The following is an 18,687-nucleotide window of genomic DNA, read 5'->3' on the forward strand; positions in this document are numbered from 1 at the left end:
CATCTTTCCTCCCTGTGCTCTGTACTCCACCCCCCCCCCCGAACCCCCCACCTCGCAGCCACCGGGACTGCCTCCTACTTGCACAAGACTGTCACTTAACAGGCTGCCCAGGCCGGCCTTTCCTGAGCCACGTCCCAGACCCTGTGTCACGTAAATGAGCCAACGGTGGCCTCTGCTCACTGGCCCCCAGGTAGTTGATTTCTTCACAGTAGCTGAGACCTATTAGCCTAAAAGCCCACCTGAGGCCTAACCGAAGTGTTTCCACAACTAAGTGTTTTAAACATCACCCAAATAAGCACGTTTTTAGCCAGTGAGAGCCTGCCTGCTTTGCATATCCCACAAAACTGTTCCCAACATCTGCTAACCATGGATAAGCCCCAGGCCGTAAAGACCCCAAGCTGCTGATGTGCTTTGGAGCTCTCTGACCCAGAAGTTCCCCGCTGTGCTGCCGAGTGACATCGCCCAGACACATGCGTCCCCTCTCCCCCAAGTCCCCATGCCTGCCTCTCTTCCTAAGTAGCAACTTACTACTGACTAGTCTCTGGACAGACTTCTCTGGAAGCACATCCGTCATAGAGTGGCTCAGTAAAAGCCCGTGTGTGCTGCCACCTTGTGGTCATTTCTTTCTCCGTGATGAACTCCCAAATCCCTGGAACCCACAACACCCTGGTCTTTTCCCTTTCTCTAGGCCTCTTTCAAAACTTCCCTGGCCTAAGTTCCCTGTCTTCCCAAATTTTCGGACCCGTGTAATACATTAATTCCAATGGATATATCAATGGCCAACTCGTTTATTCATCCACTATTTACTGGGCACCCACTACATTCCAAGTGTTGATCTGGGTACTTAGGATACATCATTGAACAAAACAGATGAATATCCCTGCATGGATGGATGTTCTAACAGGATGGAAAGGGCTTAAGGCTTTTTCTCCCTTAAAGAACACTTGAAGCCGGAGTAAGGAGATCTTAAGAGGGGAGTTTTTGGTGTCGTCAGTGAGCGAGTGGGAGAGATGTTGAGGGCATGGGTTGGGTTTATAATTATGAGAGTCAGTTTAACAGATATGCCTGAGTTTATATACCGCATAACTGCTGTGCTTTGAGGCTGATTTTTTTTAAGTTTATTTATTTTGAGAGAGTATGTGGGAAGGAGGGACAGAGAGAGAGGGAGAGAGAGAGTCCAAAGCAGCCTCTTCTGCTGTCAGCACAGAGCCCAACTCGAGGCTCGATCTCATGAACCGTGAGACCATGACCTGAGCCGAAACCAAGAGTCGGACGCTTAACTGACTGAGCCACCCAGGCGCCCTGAAGCAGAACTTCTTAAACTTTAACCTGCATTGACTTACGTGGAGACCTGCTGAAGAAGAAGATCTTACGTCAGTAAGTCTGGCACGAGGCCTGGGACTCTGCATTTTAACTCCCAAATGCTACTGCTGCCGATCTCTGTACCACACTTAGAGCAACGAGGCTTTAAAGAAGATTCCCTTGAGCACTGACTCTTGGCGGAACTAATAATGGTAAGCACACCACCATGGTAACAGTGCAAAGACTGAACGCGAGAAGCCAGCCCTGCGCATTAGCAGTTACCTGCATTTAGAGATGAGGAAACTGAGGCTTCAAGACACTAACAAACCTGCGCATGAGCACCTGTTGCCGACGGGAGAGCCAGGAAATACCAGAGCTCAGGGCCTGACCCCCCGCTGCCTCACCTGCTACTTACCCGCGACAGCTGCGTGACCTAATCATGTGAAGGGTCTGAGCCTCAGGTTTCCCCTTCTGTAATAGGAGGGCAGGGTGGCTGCAGGGCCTCACAAGTGTCGCTGCTATTGTCACCATCAACCCGGGAAGGGTTTTCCGCCCTGAACTTCTCCCTTTACCAGGACTGCAAATCTATCAGTCACGTGCGCCCTTTTCTGACACACAGCACGGCACCCAGACCATCTCATTTCATCGCTATGTTGTCCCCGGGGAGCAGATGTGGCTACTTGCACCTTACACACGAGGAAGAGAGAGGTGACTGGAGGGTGACCTCCTCCGAGGAGCCAGAGCCGAGATCTAGACGGTTGCCCGTTAACCTGTTTGATTCCGTTTGTTTTTTTAGCAACGAAATCTCCCCTTCCAGCAAGGCTGCGCGTGAAGTCCGGTTTGTGAAGCAGAGAGCAGAGGGCTGGGCCAGAGCTGGGTTCCAGGAGTGGAACCCCGCCTTGTGGTCTTGCTTTGTGGATTCTGTTTCTCGAGCCTTGGAGAGGAGTGCAGGGGGCGCTGTTTGCAAACCCTCGGTCCAAGTCAACGGTCTCTGGGAACAAGTGAGCAGCAGGCCCCAAGGAGGGAGGAGACCTGGCCAAAGTCACACAGCGGGCTCATGGCCCAGCTGGGCTCCCCTCAAGACTCCCGAGACCAAGTCCAGAAGTCAGCAGAACCCGGGCAGGATTAGGGACAGCACTGCCCACCCACCCGCCTGGTAGCCGAGCTGTGTTTAATGATGGTCTTGCGTGCCCACCGCACGCGGCCAAATTCAAAATTCCACCTGTTGATCTCCTCATTTCCCAGTGCCCCCTTTTCTCACACCCCAGAGGGGCAAGGCTTTTTATTTTTCAGACTTCAGAACTGTGAAATGTCACATACACACAGAAAACATATCCATACCAAGAAATAGACTGTCATCTGGGTCCTAAAAGCGGCTGGGTGCCCCTGCCGGCCCTTCTGTCTCCCAGGAGTCACCCACCAAATCTGCTTTCAGACACAGCCTGTCCCTGCTTCTTTGTTTGCACCACCTGTCTACACATCCCTCCACACAACTGCTCATTGCCTATTTTAGCTTTATGTAAGTGGAATCATGCTCTGTGCATGCTTTTGTGATTCTTGTGCCCCACATCATGCTGGTAAGATGCATCTGTTTTGTTAAGGGCAGCGGCTGCAATTCATCCACTTTCTTTGCTGTCGAGCATTGTGTCGTATGAGCATACGTGATTTGTGTCTTCGTTCTTCTGTGATGGGCGTTTGCATTGTTTTCTGTTGGGGGCTATTGGGGACACTGGTACCACACCGCTTCCTGGCCAGGTGATTTGCGCTCCTGTATCCAGAAAGAGTGAGGCCCAAGGAGGAAAGGTCTCTTAGAAAAGAGTCAGCCAGGGCTAGTCCCCAGAGTGACAGAGGTCCAAGGACTCCCCATTTCCTAAGCTCTCCATGTCCCAAGCCTGGCAAGGCCATAGACACAGCCAGCAAAGTAGATGAATTTTCAACATTTTATTGTAAAACAGAGCATAAGTCACAGGGAGTAGAAAACTTTCCACTTAACATATACACACACATTCACTGAGCACCTGCTAAGGGCCAGGTCATGTGGTCAGCCCCCGCGGGGACCTGAAACACACAAGCCATGCTCCCTGCTCTCAGGAGCTCACAGTCTGGTGCAGGAGACAGACAGAGGCTCAACCATCTTTCAAACAAGTCTCAGAATGTCAGAAGTGCTAACATGGTCCAAGAGCAATTCCTCCCTCCCAGGAGACGTGGAAAGAACACCAGGGGGGCTGCTCCTGTGCTGTGCCCTGGGGGTTGGGAGCTTTTGATGGGTCGGATGGGGGAGGAAAGCACTGCCCGCAGCTGTAAAAGGTCTGGAGTAGAGATGGTACTGGGGCCTGGTCAGTGGAGTCCAGACTTCAGGAATGTTACAGAAAGAAAAATTGCGGGGACCAACAAAATACGCTGACTTTTCATTTTTTTAGGTTGAGTTGTTACAAAAATAAGACAGGTAAATGAAAAAGGAGAGTTGCTTTCACCCTCCCCTGCTCCTTTCCAGAAAGGACAGTCTCCAAATAAAGGACTCTCCTTCAAATTGGATGCAATTGGTTTTGAAAAAAAAAAAAAAGATGAAATCCTTATCTTCCGTCTTGCCACAGACTCTAAAAGCTTTCCCCACGAGACAGCTTGCAAAACAAGGTTGGGCAGGCCAGCGAGTGACAGGAGGGATCCGGGACATGGACACTGGGGCAAGGCAGGAGGGTGAGGAGTCGGCGAGAGGAGAGCAGAGGACCAGGCTGGCCAAGGCGCCTGGCTTTTGTCCGGAAGCCACAGGCAGCACTGAAAGGCTTGGAGCAGTGCTGTGGCTCAAGCTGCACTTTAGAAAGACCGCTGTGGAGGCAGCATGGAGGTTGGTTAGCTGAGGAGGCTGCTGCTGGAGTCCTGTTAGCAGGGCTCTTGCATATCCTTCTGAGGGTCCACCCCACCAAGGCTGCTCCTCAGAGCCCCACAACAGCCAGGAGACATCGGGCAGGGTGGAGACGTGTCTCTGGAGTCGTCGATGTTGGGAGTGGGGGAAGTGAGGTACAGACACACTAACGTTCCATCTGGAAGTAGAACTTGGTGACCAACATGGCCTCCTCGGGCGTGTTGGTGAGGCTGACGGGCCGGTCGGCCTCCAGGGCTGTGCAGAGGAACCAGCCTGGGCAGGCAGCAGACTCGAAGCTGGTGGTGGGGCCGCTGTCTGAGCGGATGAACGTGAAGCGCTTATCTTGCTCCTTGTTCTTGCTCAGGTCAGTGATGTTAACTGCCTGGAAGCCAAGACATGAGCAGTGAGAACGGGGAGGCATGGAGGTCCTGTGCTGCCCCCTTCTCCCCACCGTGACATGGCCTCTGGCTGGCCCAGAGCAAGTGCTGGAGAAACACTGACCTGGGACCACTGCAGGAAGTCACGTGTCCTACATCTCCTAGGACAGCAGAGTCTGTCCCACTGTCACACCTTGACTTTGAAAAATCTGGCCACTCTAGCCATGGGCCAATAAGTTTGGTAAGCACATGGTACCATCAGTAGAGACCAAGACTGTGGAGGCTGGTGCTCTGTCAAGGTCTATGCCTCTGGAAAGAGGGCATGGTAGAGAAGGATAGGTGCCCCTATCCACTGGTGGGGGCAAGTGACAGTGCCATGCTCACAGCTACTCACGTTGGGTTAAGATCTTGTCCAACAAGCACCTAAGACAAAGCCATCTGTTCCCAGGGCTGGCAGCTCATTAATATTGCAGGGATCAAGGAATACAGGGCCCTGAATAGGATGCCAACTCATGGGTTTGAGTAGATAAGGATTAGAAGAGAAGGGTCCTGAAGCTTGGCTTCACTGGAAGGTGGCAAGCCTAAGTGGGTTGGGGCCCCTCAGGCAAGAGAGTGACCCACAGAGAATGAGATCCCAAATGCACCATCCTTCTTCGCCCCCTCCCTTACTGAGACTAGACTTAGCCACACAATGGGCTTCAGCCAATGGGACATTAATGGTATGGTGCAAGCAGGGGTTTGATAAGCATTTGCACAGTGAGGCTTGTCATTTTGGAAAAATCCCTCTTAGGAAGCCAGCCGCCATGCTGTAAGGAAACCCAAGCCGACAACAGAGCTCTGAGAGAGCACCTGAAACAAGGGCCTGGAGGGTGAGAAACCATCTTAGATGCCCCAGCGCCAGCAGAGCTCTCTCCCGGGTGCAGCTGCAGGAGGGGCGTGAGCTGCACTGAGTGGGTCAGAACTACCCAGCTGAGTCCCCCTAATTGGCCCACGGAGTCCCGAGAAAGAGCACATTACGGTGGTTCCAGCCACCAGGTTTGGGGTGCTTGTTATCTGAGACAGGTCCTTACCTCCAGCTGGAGCCTAGTCTCATCACCAGACTTGACACAGGCCAGGCAGAGCTTCCCCCCATGGATCCCCAGGAACATGGCATGAGACTCAATGGGCACCACGTTTAACTTTTCTGGGGAAGAGCACAGGGGAGGGTCAGGTTGTAGAGAGAATGGGAGGCAGCCTGGACTCTCCCAGGAGAGTTTTCTGTCTCCCCCTGACCAACTAAAACCCTAAGATCAGAAGGACACCGAGGCGCCATCTTCCTGGTCCGCATTCAAATAGCAGATCAAACCAAACTCCCTATCCAGTTACTCCTCAAGGACCAAGTGGCCTAGATTCCACTCCACATGGTTTCTATCCTTCCTTCTTCCCAGGATACGGGTGCTCCAGGTCACCAAGTCTGCTGCCCATGCGGACAGAAAATAGCACATAATGGGCTCCAGGGCTTGGTCTACAGGGACCTGAGTGACTTTGAACCTGCCTCTTACCCTCGGTGGTCTCTGAGCCCTCACATAGCAGTGAAAATCTCAGCCTTTCTGCCCTTCAGTGTGTTCGTTAGGAGAATTAACAGATGGACAGGAAAGGTATGTCTCACACTCTTTCAGAAGGAGGCAGGGGGCCAAAAACAAGGGGATGGGGCAGGGTGGAAAGATGGAGATCAGAGGGTACCGTTCTATAGCATCAAGTCAGCCGATAGGGATGTGAAAGCATCCCGGAAGGCTAGTGCTGAAAGAATCTCCCATCATGCCCTCACAGTGGCCTCATTTTACTAAAGGGAAAAACTGAGGTGGGGGAGGGGGCAAAGCTTGCCCATGTTCATGCAGCTCGTTTAGTGCACAGACCAGAACATGGCTGAGAGTGATGTCTGTGAATAAGGGACATAACCCAGCCTTAGATATGGTGTATTCATTTTGGATGGTAGTTAGGGTCTGGACAACATAGCAACATGGAAGGCTTAACAGTCACAGAGGGAAAGGGCCCATCTTACCTTCTGTGCCCTATCCCTGCCAGCTGTGGCCTGGGAACCCTTTGCCAGTTGGTGGGGGCTCCAGACCTAAGCTTTAAGGCTCCCACCCTCTTGAGGCTGCCCTCAAGTATGCCCTCTAGTGGCCAGGCTTCCCCCAGCTTCCCACTCAGCCACAAAGACCCAATGGGGATTAGGGCTTTGAAACTAAGGTTTTGGGGGAACAGGATAAGGACTCCAGGGCAAAGTGACCCGGTTCCCACGCAGCAGCCACTTTCCTGGCAACCACTCACCTTCTAATTTAGTACTTGGTCCTTGCAAGTATCCGGCAACCAGTTGGTTATTCCTTAGGTAGAAGGTCTTCTGGTTAACATCCCAGATTCTGAAATGCAAAAGGACCCGGCTATGGGAAACAACCTCTGTGTGCCCAACCCTGTGCTCCACCCCTTCCTGTGTGCTCCAGAGCTCACTGGGTCCACATTCAACTTTCTGCCAGGGGTGTGGGATTTCTGTACACCCGTGGCATGGAGGAGAGATTGAGGTCAACACTGATTAAGGAGCGGACCCAACTCCCACAGCTGGAAAGCAGTGTACCCACATCACATTCTTTTTTTTTTTTTTTAATGTTTATTTATTTTTAAGAGAGAGACAGAGCATGAGCGGGGGAAGGGCAGAAAGAGACAGAGACAGAGACAGAATCCAAAGCATGTTCCAGGCTCTGAGCTGTCAGCACAGAGCCCAATGTGGGGCTCGACCTCATGAGTCATGAGATCATGACCTGATCTGAAGTTGGATACTTAACCGACTGAGCCACCCAAGTGCCCCAGTGCGCACCCACATTCTATCCCTCTCCTCACTTGTTATTCATCCTCTGATTCCCCGAGCAGACACTTTCTACTTCAGCAAAACATGCTCTAGAGTAGCACCATCCAATAAAAGTTTCTGGGTGCAGAAATATTCTAGATCTACCCTGTCCAATATGGCAGCCACCAGCCACATATGGCTATTGAGCTCTTGAAATGTGGTGGGACTGAGGATCTGAATTTTAAATTCAATTTAATTTTTATTAATTTCAGTGTAAATTTAAAGAGTTGTCTGAGACTAGTGGCCATCACAGCAGTTTCAAGAGACACAGCAGCTTGTAGCTAACTCACTCTGAGCCTTAGACCATGAGGGTCTGTTCCCATCAGCCAGTGGCTGCTCTGGATCTGGCAGGGGCAGCACTCCCTGGGAACAAGCTTCCTTTCCAGCTCACCCAGGGACTTCCAGTCTTTTCTTCTTGGTCAAGGGCTGACAGCGGGACTAACAGAGACTCCATTCCCTGCTGCCCCCCACGTGACCTTGGACCTGTACCTCATCTCCTCACACGTGAAGTGTAGCTAAAACCACCCATCTCATCAGGTGACCTTGGGGAGCTCATGAGCTCAGTGAGGGATAGTGGGACAAACTGTAAAGGTCTTTGCACATGTGAGGATTTGACCTTTCGAGATTTTTCTTAGTTCCTGGATGAGTCTTCTCCTAAAGACCTCTAGGGGCATCTCCTGGAGCTCCCAGCCAGTAGGTGGAGGCAGAGGCAAATCTCGTGAAGCAGTTTCCATGTCTGGAAAGGGGAAGGACTTGTCCCGGATGCACACGCACATGCATGCACACACTTACACAGGCATGCACAGAACCCCAAACTGCAGCCTCAAGCACAGAAACTCAGTCTGAGGGTGAAGTCACCCTGACAAGGCTCAGTCCTAGGATGTCACAGGACAGAGGGCGCACGTGGACAGCATCAGAGCCTGCCAATGTTCCCACGGTGTTGGTGACATCTCACAAAACTCCTGGCTCAATTTTTAAAAATCACAGTAGTTTTCAGGCCCTACTTGACATTCACAACAACTCAGTAAGGCAGGCAGGGGGTTATCATTAACCCCATGTCACAGATGGGGAAACTGAGGCCCCAGAGGAGCAGGATCCTCCGCCATGTTAACACAGAGCCGCAGTGCTAGCCGGCAGTCTGGGACTCTGGGCCATGCTCTGCCCACAGCCACCCTGTGTGCTTCTTTGCCCAGCAAAGAGCCTCAGCATGGTTCCTTGGCACCTGTCGGTCACCCACCGAGTCACCAGTCTCCGGGAAATAAGTCCCTGGCCAAGTTACTCTGAAATGCAAGCCCTGAAGACCACGCATGTGGCTCCCCTTTCCTGAATAACGGGCATCCCTTTCCAGTCCAAACCCGGTTTTCAGGTGCTGTGGAGGCCAACGTCCCCCAACGGCTGCGATGGCTCCATTTTCCTGTCCGTCCACCCCACCTCTGCAGGGGCGGCCTTACCTGAAGGCTTGCATCCTGCAAGGTCTCTTCCCCAAGGGATGGCAGGCTGTCTCTGAATAGAACAAGAAAAGGAGGAAAGAGATCAGGTAACTGGGGGGGCATCTGCAGATTTCCATTCTGTGGCCACGGCGAGGCAATGGGACACTGCCATTTCAGGCCCGGAGTAGCTGCTTATAAAGAAAATAGTCACTCACCCAAAGCAGGCCGTTGCCGCCCTGTCCCACTCTGAGAAACGGAAATGCCCTCACATTTCCAAAATGAGAAACCCTTGTTGTTGTCACTTTCAACCGTGCTGAGTGTCGCAACGGGGTGTTGTAACTGACTCCCTCCCCTTTCCCCCTGTGTAATTTCCCCAAAATTGAGCTTTCTATTTCCCCCTCACCAAGTTCCTGGGAAGAAGAGCACAATGAAAACTGAACGCTCCCTCATCTTCCTGACAGGTATCCTGAGACTGTTTGTTGACTTTGCAAAAATAGATTTAAGTAGAAAAGTCCTCCTCTCCTAAAGCTAAGTGGTGGGGTTCCTCAGCACCCAGGACGGTCTCATGTCACTTTGTATTCTTTGAAGGATGCGTGCCCTTGCTGGACTCTGGACCAGGGACTAGCAAACATTCTGTAAAGGACCAGATAGTAAATATTTTAGGGTCTGTCTCCGTCACGATTACTCAATTCAGCTACCGTAGCTTAAACAGTAGAAGAGGCGATCTGTAAATGAGCGGGCTGATTGTGTTCCGATACAACTTTATTTACAAAAACGGGTGGTGGCCAGGGTTGGCTTGGTTTGCGGACCTCCTGCTGTAGTGCAAACTTCCTGAGAGGTGCTTTGAAGCCAGCTCTATTCCTGCTATCCGCGTCTTTAAAGTAATCGTCTTGGGAAAATGGGGCCAATTCAGCACCTAGAGAAAAATGGATCCAAATTTCACCTCTGCCATTTGCCATTTGCTACCCGCGTGACCTGGAACAAGTCACTTCACTTATTTGGGCCTCTGTCTCCGTCTCCTCATGCCCAGAATGGGATTGATCACGTCTTCCTCATGGGTGAAAAGGAGGAGGGAGGGAGGGAGAGAAGGAGGAAGGAAGGAAGGAAGGAAAGAAGGAAGGAAGGAAGGAAGGAAAGAAGGAAGGGAAAGGAAGGGAAGGAGGAAGGGAAAGGAAGGGAAGAAGGAGAGGAAAGTTCTAGCCTGCAGTGAGCACTAATACGCATTAACTTCTTTCCTTACTACATTCTAGAAGTTAGGAAAAAGGTATGCGTACTCCCATTTACGGATAAGGAAAATATGTACAGGGCTTCTGCATGATCAGAGCACACAACGCTAATGCAGAAACGTAGGCTGAAGCATTGGAGAACTGGATGGGAGCTCGGCAGCCCTCCTATCCCACCCTACCATTGTTTTGAAGAACACTAAGACTCAGAGAGGGAAAGGGACCCGCCCAAGGCCACACAGCACGTTAATGGCAACGATATGCCCAGGAATCCAGGTCTCCAGACTCCTAGCCAGTGATCATCCTGTTCACAGCGGCTGATCTTGATGAGCTCAGCCAACAAATATGTTCAACCAACAAATCAGCATCTGTGTCCAAATGAGAGTAAAATCGTTCAAGGAGGAAGGCTACACTGCATATTTGAAAGTTGCTAAGAGAGTAGATCACAAAAGGTATAAAAGATAAGATATAAAAGATATTTTTATGACTATGTATATAAAACAGCTGCTGGGTAAATCACTATGTTGTACACCTGCGACTAATACAATGTTCTATGTCAATTATACCTCAATTAAAAAAAGTTTTTTAAAAAGGCAGGCTTCTCAAATCTTTCAGAGCAAGTGGAACATTTCTGCAAAAATTGTATCATCTCCCCGAGTGATTCCTTTGAGGAGCAAAGTGGCGTGTACGTGTCCCCTCTGTTCTCACAAGGTGAGTGACCTTGAGGGAGACATTCACCTTTGAAACACATGCGAGAAACAGTATCTACCCTTGAGGGCCAAAGGGGAGTTTTGTTTGGGGGAGGGCTGGCTGAAGGAGGTGATGTGTAAGAACCTGCTTGATTATTTGCCTCTTGCAGCATTTGCTGAATTGCGGGATACGATTTCTGGAGCGCTTAGAAATCATCAGGTGCCTAAACTTGGTCAGCACCTCTCTGAGATGAAAGGCAGCTAAACTGTGATAAACCCTCTCCTACTTGCCTCAATGTTACATCCACATCTCTTGAAAAACGTCCCTGAAGACTGAAGAGAAGTGACTTGCCCAGGGGAGGCCGAGCGGCCCGGAGCCTGCCCTCAGACAGCACTCCAAGCCAAACCTGGGGCTGCTGGGTAAATTCTCCCCTGTCCCTAGCCCAAATTCAAAGAGACAGGTTTCTCCTGGAGAAGAGAGCCCTGAGTTCTCCACCTTTCCAGGTCTGTGCCCTTTTCCCACTGTGCCCAAGAAGTGTCCTGGCAGGCCTTTCTGAGTATACAGGAAGGAGTTCCTAGGGCCGGGCCGACAAGTCAGGCCGACCTGGGGCTGTGTCCTCCCATCACTTATGAACTGGGCCACCCAGGCCCAGGTCTCTTGGCCTCGGTTTCATTATCCATTAGACAGGCCTAATAATTGAAGCCTTGTCACGGGGTTCTGTGAGGATTGAGATGGTGCACATGGTGTATTTAACCCTGACCCTGGCACGTAGGAAATACACAAACAATAGAAAGCTACTGCGTCTGCTTTGTGGCCCCACGTAAAGTGAGAAAGGTCAGTCACAAGGCCCCTGAGCCAGTCAGCCCTGCCCTGCACGCCCAGTTGGACTCCCGAGGGGGAGGCCCTCATCCCTCTGGGCTGGGGGAGGAAAGGAGTGGGGGGGTGAGAGGCTCTTTCCCTCCCCTCACGCTTCTGGCCACAATTCCTCTCTTGGTTCCGTCTTATCAAAATAGTTGGTGTCCCGATGATCTCTGCCCACAGGAAATCTCTGACTAAACTTGTTCTCAGTTCTGGCTCCTCAACCGCTCGCTCCAGTTCCTGAATTCGGTTTAACGACCACACCACATAGCGGACCCTGGGAGCTCCAGGCATCACAATTGTATCTAGTGCCTTCCTCGGCATGCCGAGCCCTGCCCTGCTAGACCCTGGTGACTGCAGAAATGACCAAGGCCCACTCCAAGGGAAACAGGAAAACCAGGCTCTGTCTGTGTCCTTGGAGCGATACCACACAGGCTCTACGGGCCCCTGTTGATGCTTCTAGAGCTCCATCCACATAGGAAGTGCTCAATAAATGCTAACTATTTCTCAATTTCAGTTAATTACATCTTTCGGTTCTAAGATTTCCATTTGCTTCCTTTTTTTTTTTTTGTATAGTTTCTACTTCTCTGCCAAAAGTTTCCATCTTGTCGTTTAAATCCTTGAACACAGTATTCATGGTTCTTGTAAAGGCTGCACCTGATAACTTCATTATTTGTATCCCTGCTGTGTCTCCTTCTGCCGTCCGTTTTTTCTCTGGTGCACAGGTTGCCTTCCATATGCCTGACTACTTTTTACTGACTGCTGGGCACTGTAGCATATCAAAAACTGCAGAGATCATTTGAGGCTCCGGACAAGTCATCTAGAGGTGTATATATCTAGAGATGATTCACTTTTGCTTCTTCCGGGCAGTGAGGCTGTAGGCACTGAAGCCCCACATGACCTTAACCCCAAGAGGCTTGACACGATCGGAGCAGAGCTTTAATAACCATGCAGACTGTTCCATTTCTGTTCACTCCCAATCCTCTCGGGTCCCAGCCCAGACCTGGGGGGTTTATTGAGGCCCCTCCTCCTCAGTGAGAGCTAAAGTACACATTTTATCCTCTCCCTGCCCCCACACCCCCAGCCCTGTAAGTCTGTCCAAAACTCAGCTGGGGCTTCTAAAACCAGCCAATGCTTCCCAGGGCAAAGGGGCCCGGTGCTGACCTCCACCTGTCTGGGCTTTTGTAGTTCTTCAAAGCCTTGGTCATTCTTTGACACCTTCTGATTATCTAGAAATACATTTTGCTAGCTTTGCCAGTTATCACAGCAGGAAGGTTGATCCTAGGCCAGGCGTGGACACTGATGTCTATATTTTAAGTCTTATTACTCAGGATGGTGGAGTTGGAACAGCATTTGGGGGGGGGGGTAGGGGCAGAAGTGACTGAAAATTTGGGCAGGAATCAGAGGATGAAGGGCCTTTAATGTAACACCAAGGGGCAGGGAATTTATCTTAGAGAAAATGGAATCAGAGGGTGAGACAGTCAGATTTGTCTTATTAAGATAATCGTGGGGCCAGTGGACAGATGGATTAGACTTGGTGTGAGGTTTGGGGTCACTGAGCCTGAAGGCAGAGGGGTGATGTGCTGGTAAGTGTTGACAGCTGGCTCACCAAAAGGGTTCTCATTAGTAGCATTTGCCTGTTTCTCTGGTGTAAATACTCCCACCGTGGATGATCTCAAGCCACTAGCATGACAATGCTGAATGCAAAGCTGACGAGAGACGCACACAAGCACGTCTCGCTGATGCCAGCATCCTGCAGAGGAGGCCGATTTGGCAGCTCGCCTATCTTTCTTGAGAGAAAGCGTCCTATTTCTTTTCTTTTTCTTCTCCTTCTTCTTCTTGTTTTTTGTTTTTGTTTTTTGTTTTTTGTTTTTTTTTTAGAGAGAAGGTGCAAGTAAGCAAGGGGCAGAGAGAGAGAGAAAGAGAGAGAGAGAAAAGCAGGGCTCGCCCAATGCAAGGCTCGAACTCACGAACCGTGAGATCATGACCTGGACCAAAGTCAGATGCTTAACCGACTGAGCCACCCAAGCACCCAAAGGCATCCCATTTCTTTCTTTTTTTTTTTTTCTTTTTTTTCCCCCCACAGTATCTGTTAGTTTATTTATCAAGAGAAACTATTCCATAACCCAATATTCATGTTTCATACTTCAGGAACACAGATCAGCGACAAACTTTCATGGAACTCAACCCAAGGAAATTCTTTACATTCCAAAATCACTTTGCACTCTGAAAGATACCAGCCTTCTTCATCTCCTCAAAATCTTTCGTGGAATCATAATTTCCGTAGAAATCTGCGTATGTCTTCTTTCTTGGTTCTGCCACAGCAAACTTATAGAAAGCTGCAACCCCCAGGGATACAGGGAATGCTCCAACAGTATGAAATCGCAGACACTTGGCCAGAAGACCTCACATCTGAGGTTTCGCCAAAACACCGGAAGTCTTGGTAGCTATTCTGCTCAACACCAACCTTAAACCCAACGTCCTTCCTAACTGATACAGAAATGGATGGCCAAAAGCATCCCATTTCTTAACTCTAGTCCCTCCCCATCTCAGCCTGGGGGCCTATCGCACTGGTCACGTCCCCCTCGCAGAAAATGATCCCTCCTGACAAATCCAGTTTATCAGGAAACTTCAGTGAATCTTGGTGCAAACATTTTCAGCTATGCCTGCTGGCACTGCATTTATGTCATGCGAGCACCACTTGTAAAAATTTAAGCCTTTGGGTGGACAGGTGTGCACCTTAAGTTGTAATGTCTCAGTCTCATGTTCAGCCAGCTCTTGAGTACGTGAGTGTCACAGCACACAGCACACAATAGACGCAGTGCTGTTGTCCAAACTTTGGAAATTTTTACTAAGGTAACGGTACAAAGTCTCTGGTTACTCTTTCCAAGAGATGGGTAAATATATTCGTACAAACAGGAGGAGGAACAAGTATATCTCATGCCTTCTCTTTGTCAGTTTCCACCTACCAAGCCCTGCCAGGTAACCAAGTCAATTTTAACAACATCCAGAAGCTTATTAGAAGCTCCCTACAGCAGAAAGACAGCTTTGGAGACAGATTCTGTCCTGGGCATCTCTGCCCACCAAACTGCAGCCATCCAGGTGACCCGTATGCCCTCCTGGGCCATGTAAGGGTGGTCAGGAGATTATATATAACGTCAACTGTTATCAATCATTGCTTCACAAGAAGCTTGCTCTCCTCCTAGGTCTAAATGGTAAACTTACCGAGAATCTTTTGTAAGTTTCAAAGTCTTCCAAGATGTTTTTTGCTTCAACAATTTCTGGGTTTGATATGAATCTGCACTGAAACCATTATTTATCTAGTTATGTTGTGCGTCTAGAGGGACATGTTTGCTCTTGCCTTCTTGGCTATGGTGACTAGCTTTATAAGGCAGCTAGCTTCTCCACTGGCAGACAGGGAGGGACAGGAACCAGGGAATGGGGGAGGGCACAGCTGTGTTTCTTACATGCATGCTTCAGGCTGTGTGTTCTATTCTTTCATATGGATCTCACTTAGTCCTCATAACAGCTGTGCAAGGTGGATAAATGTAGACCCACTTTCAAGATGGGTATATACATTTATACTCACTTTGTAGCATAAAAAAAAAAAAATCAAGGTACAGGAAGATTAAATCACTTGCCCCAGATGGTGGTGGAGGCAGCCTTTGAACACAGTTCTTGTATTCTTTCTTACAGTCAGTCCTGCCAGAAAGGCAGCTGACCTCTTTCCTCTCTGCCTCATCGCACAGTTAACAGAAGCCAAGGATTGTATTTGTTCCTATGGTGTTCCTTTTGGTTTGAACTCACATCTTATAGAGCAACAATTTATTCCACAATTGCTTGGACATTTTAGGAGTTTGGTTTTTGGTAGTAAGGAAAGGATGATTCTAAGGCCTTACAGAAGTTAAAGAGAAAAAACTCTTTATCTGGTTTTGAACTAGACTGGCCAACTGTCCTCGTTTTTCTAGGACTTTCCAAGTGTTAGTACTAAAAGACTGGCATCCTGGGAAGTCCCTCAGTCCCTGGAAAACTGAGATGATTGGTCACCCTATAATATGAGTCCTTAAGAGGTGCTTATATCGGCGGGTGGCTGGGATTGCAAATTGCAGGCACAGTTAACTGCTAATCATGTGTCTTGCATAGCAGAGAGGTAGTCCATTAAAAAAAATTTTTTTTTAACATTTATTCATTTTTGAGAGACAGAGAGACACAGACCATGAGTGCGGGAGGGGCAGAGAGAGAAGGAGACAGAGAATCCCAAGCAGGCTCCAGGCTCTGAGCAAGTTGTCAGCACAGAAGCCAATGCAAGGCTGGAACCCACGAACCATGAGATCATGACCTGAGCTGAAGTCAGACGCTCAACCAACTGAGCCACCCAGGCGCCCCAAAGATGTGGTCCATTTTATTAGGTACGTAGATACGTAGATGAAGCACACAAGAACCAAAAAAACTTAGTGAGTCTTCCACTTAGGAAAAGAGACCATAGCGGATACGGTATTGATCAATCACTCCCCTTCTGATCAAGTTAATTTTTAATTTAGCCATTCACATTTTGTTTCCTCCAACTATGTAAATCAAGATATGTCCACGTCAAGTGGCTTAAGATTGTTTTCAAATGTAAGTTGTGCAAAGGATTTACCCTTTCACTATCACTATTTTCACCTTCACCTCCTCATCCTCCTGCCCTGCCTTCTTCACACACATTAGCGGTATGGTCAGGGGTGTTAGAGAGGAAGCAGAGGTCCAGTGAGGTAAGAGACGTGTCCCAAGCACATACCCACCTTCACCCTGGCTCCTCTGCCCTCGAGTTCCCAGCTCTTTAGGCAAACTACGAATCTCTCCATGATCTCTCTCCTCAGAGCCCTGTTCTCTGCTCAGCAAGGATAGCACCACCCACGTCCCTGGCCTTCCAGAAAACATGGTGTCTTCACTGGGCTCACACACACTCATCTCCTGAAATTGAACTTACTCAGCACCTACCACGTGCCACTTTAAAATATTTTGGGGGTGCCTGGGTGGCTCAGTCGGTTGAACATCCTACTCTTGATTTAGGCTCAGGTCATGATCTCACGATTCATGAGATTGAGCCCCACGTCCGGCTCTGCGCTGACAGCGGGAAGCCTGTTTGGGATTCTCTCTCTCCCCCTCTCTCTCTGCCCCTCCCCTGCTCTCTCTCGCTCTCTCTCTCTCGCAAAATAAATAAATAAACATTTTAAAAAATAATAGGGTCACCTGGGTGGCTCAGTCGGTTAAGCATCCAGCTCTTGGTTTAGGCTCACATTTTAATCTCATGGTTCATGAGTTCGAGCCCCACATCAGGATCTCTGGATGTCAGCACAGAGCCCACTTCAGATCTTCTGTTCCCCTCTCTACCCTTCCCCTACTTGCGTGCATGCTCTCTCTCTCTCTCTCAAAATTAATAAACTTAAAAAATAATAAAATATTTTGGAATGAACCGTTTTTAAGTATAGTGGTTTCCTCACATTATATCATTATCTAGTTCTGGGAGTGGCGCCCCCTTTACACATTCGAAAGATACCCAAGACCACGGGCTAACATTTTCATACAAGCCACTGGAGACTGCCTCACCTCCTCCAAAGGGGAGGCCTTGCTGCCCTTGGAAAAACTGCTTGTGGTTTCCAAAGCACTTCTCCCTCTATGACCTCATTCAGTCTCTGCACCCCTAGAACACAACACAGTGATTTAAGAGACAGACCGTCTGCAGTGGAGCCCAGCTCCTCCCCTTGTAGTGGCTGTCTGGCCTTGGGCAAATTACTTAACTTTTCTGTGTCCAAGTTCCCCCTTCTGAAACTGAACAATAATAGTGCTTCCCCATATGGTTTTTGTGAGCATTAGAAGAGACAGGCCACCTAAACAGCTTGGCAGAGCACCTGGCTCATAGTAAGCCCACGGAAGGATTGACTATTACTGTACCCGTGAAACCCTGAGAGTTTGCCTGCCTCCTCTTGACCTGAGAAGACCGAGACCCAGAAAGGAGTAATAGAGGCCGTTTGAGGCCAAACACAGGAACTAGGTCTCCAGAACCCCAGTTTTAAGATCTTTTTTCTGCCCTACACAGATCTTAAACAGACTGCAAAGCAGTAGCCCGTAGGCTGCGTATTTCCATTGCTCACGTTATTGTTTTATTTAATCAAACTACTACACAAGGAAATCAGAATATCTGACTGCTCCTGAGAAATGAGAAGTTCTGGCCACCTGGGCCCGCATTCTCATGAGACAACCAGCTGCTGGAACCAGTCAGTCCCCACTAATTCCCAGTCCCCACCCTTTGGTATTATCCTTCAGCTCTTGTAAGCCAGTGCCCGCTTCTTTTAGTATTTCTCATTGAGTTCACACTGTTCTCGCCCTCATTTGACAGAAATATTTCTCCAATTTCTATGTCTCTGTCAACAGTGGAAAAGGACCAGTAGAGTCTAACAGCTCCATGATTTTTCTCACAGCAGACATGCTTCCTCTGGCGCCCGCTGGAGGGACAGGCATTGGGCTCACCTCAGTGTATGTGTGTGGCCCGCTGTAGCCTCCACCTCAGTCAGGTCTCCAACGTGGGCCTGGAGCTATATGCCCTTGACATTTCTCTGGAAGCCTGCCTTCAGTAAACACGAGTGGTCGATAGTTTCCTCCCCATTTTTCAGATGGAAAAATAGGAGTGGAAGGCGCTTACCTGATGCCATGGGGAGGGCCCGGTAGCATCCGAGGTCTTCTGAGACCTTCTACACTCTGGCTCCAGACTGAGCTGCTGCACAGAAAGGAGAAGCACCGGGCAGTACCTGTGCCACCAGCACCTCCCGGGATGAAGTTGCTCCTTCCTTCCGGATTACCTGAGGAGAGGAAGAGGAAGAGCCACTGCCTGCCTTCTACACACCCAGGCAGGGCTCGCCAGGCCCAGCTTCCAAAAGGGTGACTCAGGCTAACAGGAACCAAACAGGTTCTTATCTCTGTAAAACCAGAGACCTCACGTGAGGAACCGACCGGGATTAGTAAGGCTGGACCTTTGTGCGCACCCAACTTTTGTGCTCAACCCGATCATGCATGCATGCGTTTA

At 49.6% G+C, this 18,687-nt stretch overlaps 1 protein-coding gene and 1 pseudogene across 3 annotated transcripts; both read right to left on the bottom strand.

The window, feature by feature from the left end:
* Window positions 1-3,228: 3,228 nt before the first annotated feature.
* Window positions 3,229-18,452, bottom strand: LOC122497162 (interleukin-1 receptor antagonist protein). Of its 3 annotated transcripts, none has more exons than XM_043603959.1 (5): window positions 18,307-18,452; window positions 8,875-8,926; window positions 6,853-6,941; window positions 5,613-5,725; window positions 3,229-4,547 (listed from the first exon to the last, which is right to left on the bottom strand). In XM_043603959.1, exons 1-5 carry the CDS (start codon window positions 18,314-18,316, stop codon window positions 4,332-4,334), a joined length of 480 nt encoding a protein of 159 aa, XP_043459894.1. In that variant the 5' UTR covers window positions 18,317-18,452; the 3' UTR covers window positions 3,229-4,331. The 3 variants fall into 3 exon arrangements, with proteins under 3 accessions (XP_043459894.1, XP_043459895.1, XP_043459893.1); XM_043603960.1 differs by lacking the exon at window positions 18,307-18,452 and adding an exon at window positions 9,069-9,151; XM_043603958.1 differs by lacking the exon at window positions 18,307-18,452 and having other exon boundaries at window positions 8,875-9,058.
* On the bottom strand, window positions 13,705-16,328 carry LOC122466890 (annotated as a pseudogene).
* Window positions 18,453-18,687: the final 235 nt, after the last annotated feature.

The sequence above is a fragment of the Prionailurus bengalensis genome, chromosome A3, assembly GCF_016509475.1.
Source record: "Prionailurus bengalensis isolate Pbe53 chromosome A3, Fcat_Pben_1.1_paternal_pri, whole genome shotgun sequence".
Classification (NCBI taxonomy): domain Eukaryota; kingdom Metazoa; phylum Chordata; class Mammalia; order Carnivora; family Felidae; genus Prionailurus; species Prionailurus bengalensis.

Bases quoted from the DNA above. Each gene is read 5' to 3' on its own strand.
- LOC122497162 (XM_043603958.1), bottom strand. From the start codon at position 8,990: ATGGAAATCTGCAGATGCCCCCCCAGTTACCTGATCTCTTTCCTCCTT. The intron at 6,942-8,874 runs GTAAGGCCGCCC...TTTGCATTTCAG, and splicing joins TGCAGGATGCAAGCCTTCAG to AATCTGGGATGTTAACCAGA. The intron at 5,726-6,852 runs GTGAGTGGTTGC...GCTCTTCCCCAG, and splicing joins ACCAAGTACTAAATTAGAAG to AAAAGTTAAACGTGGTGCCC.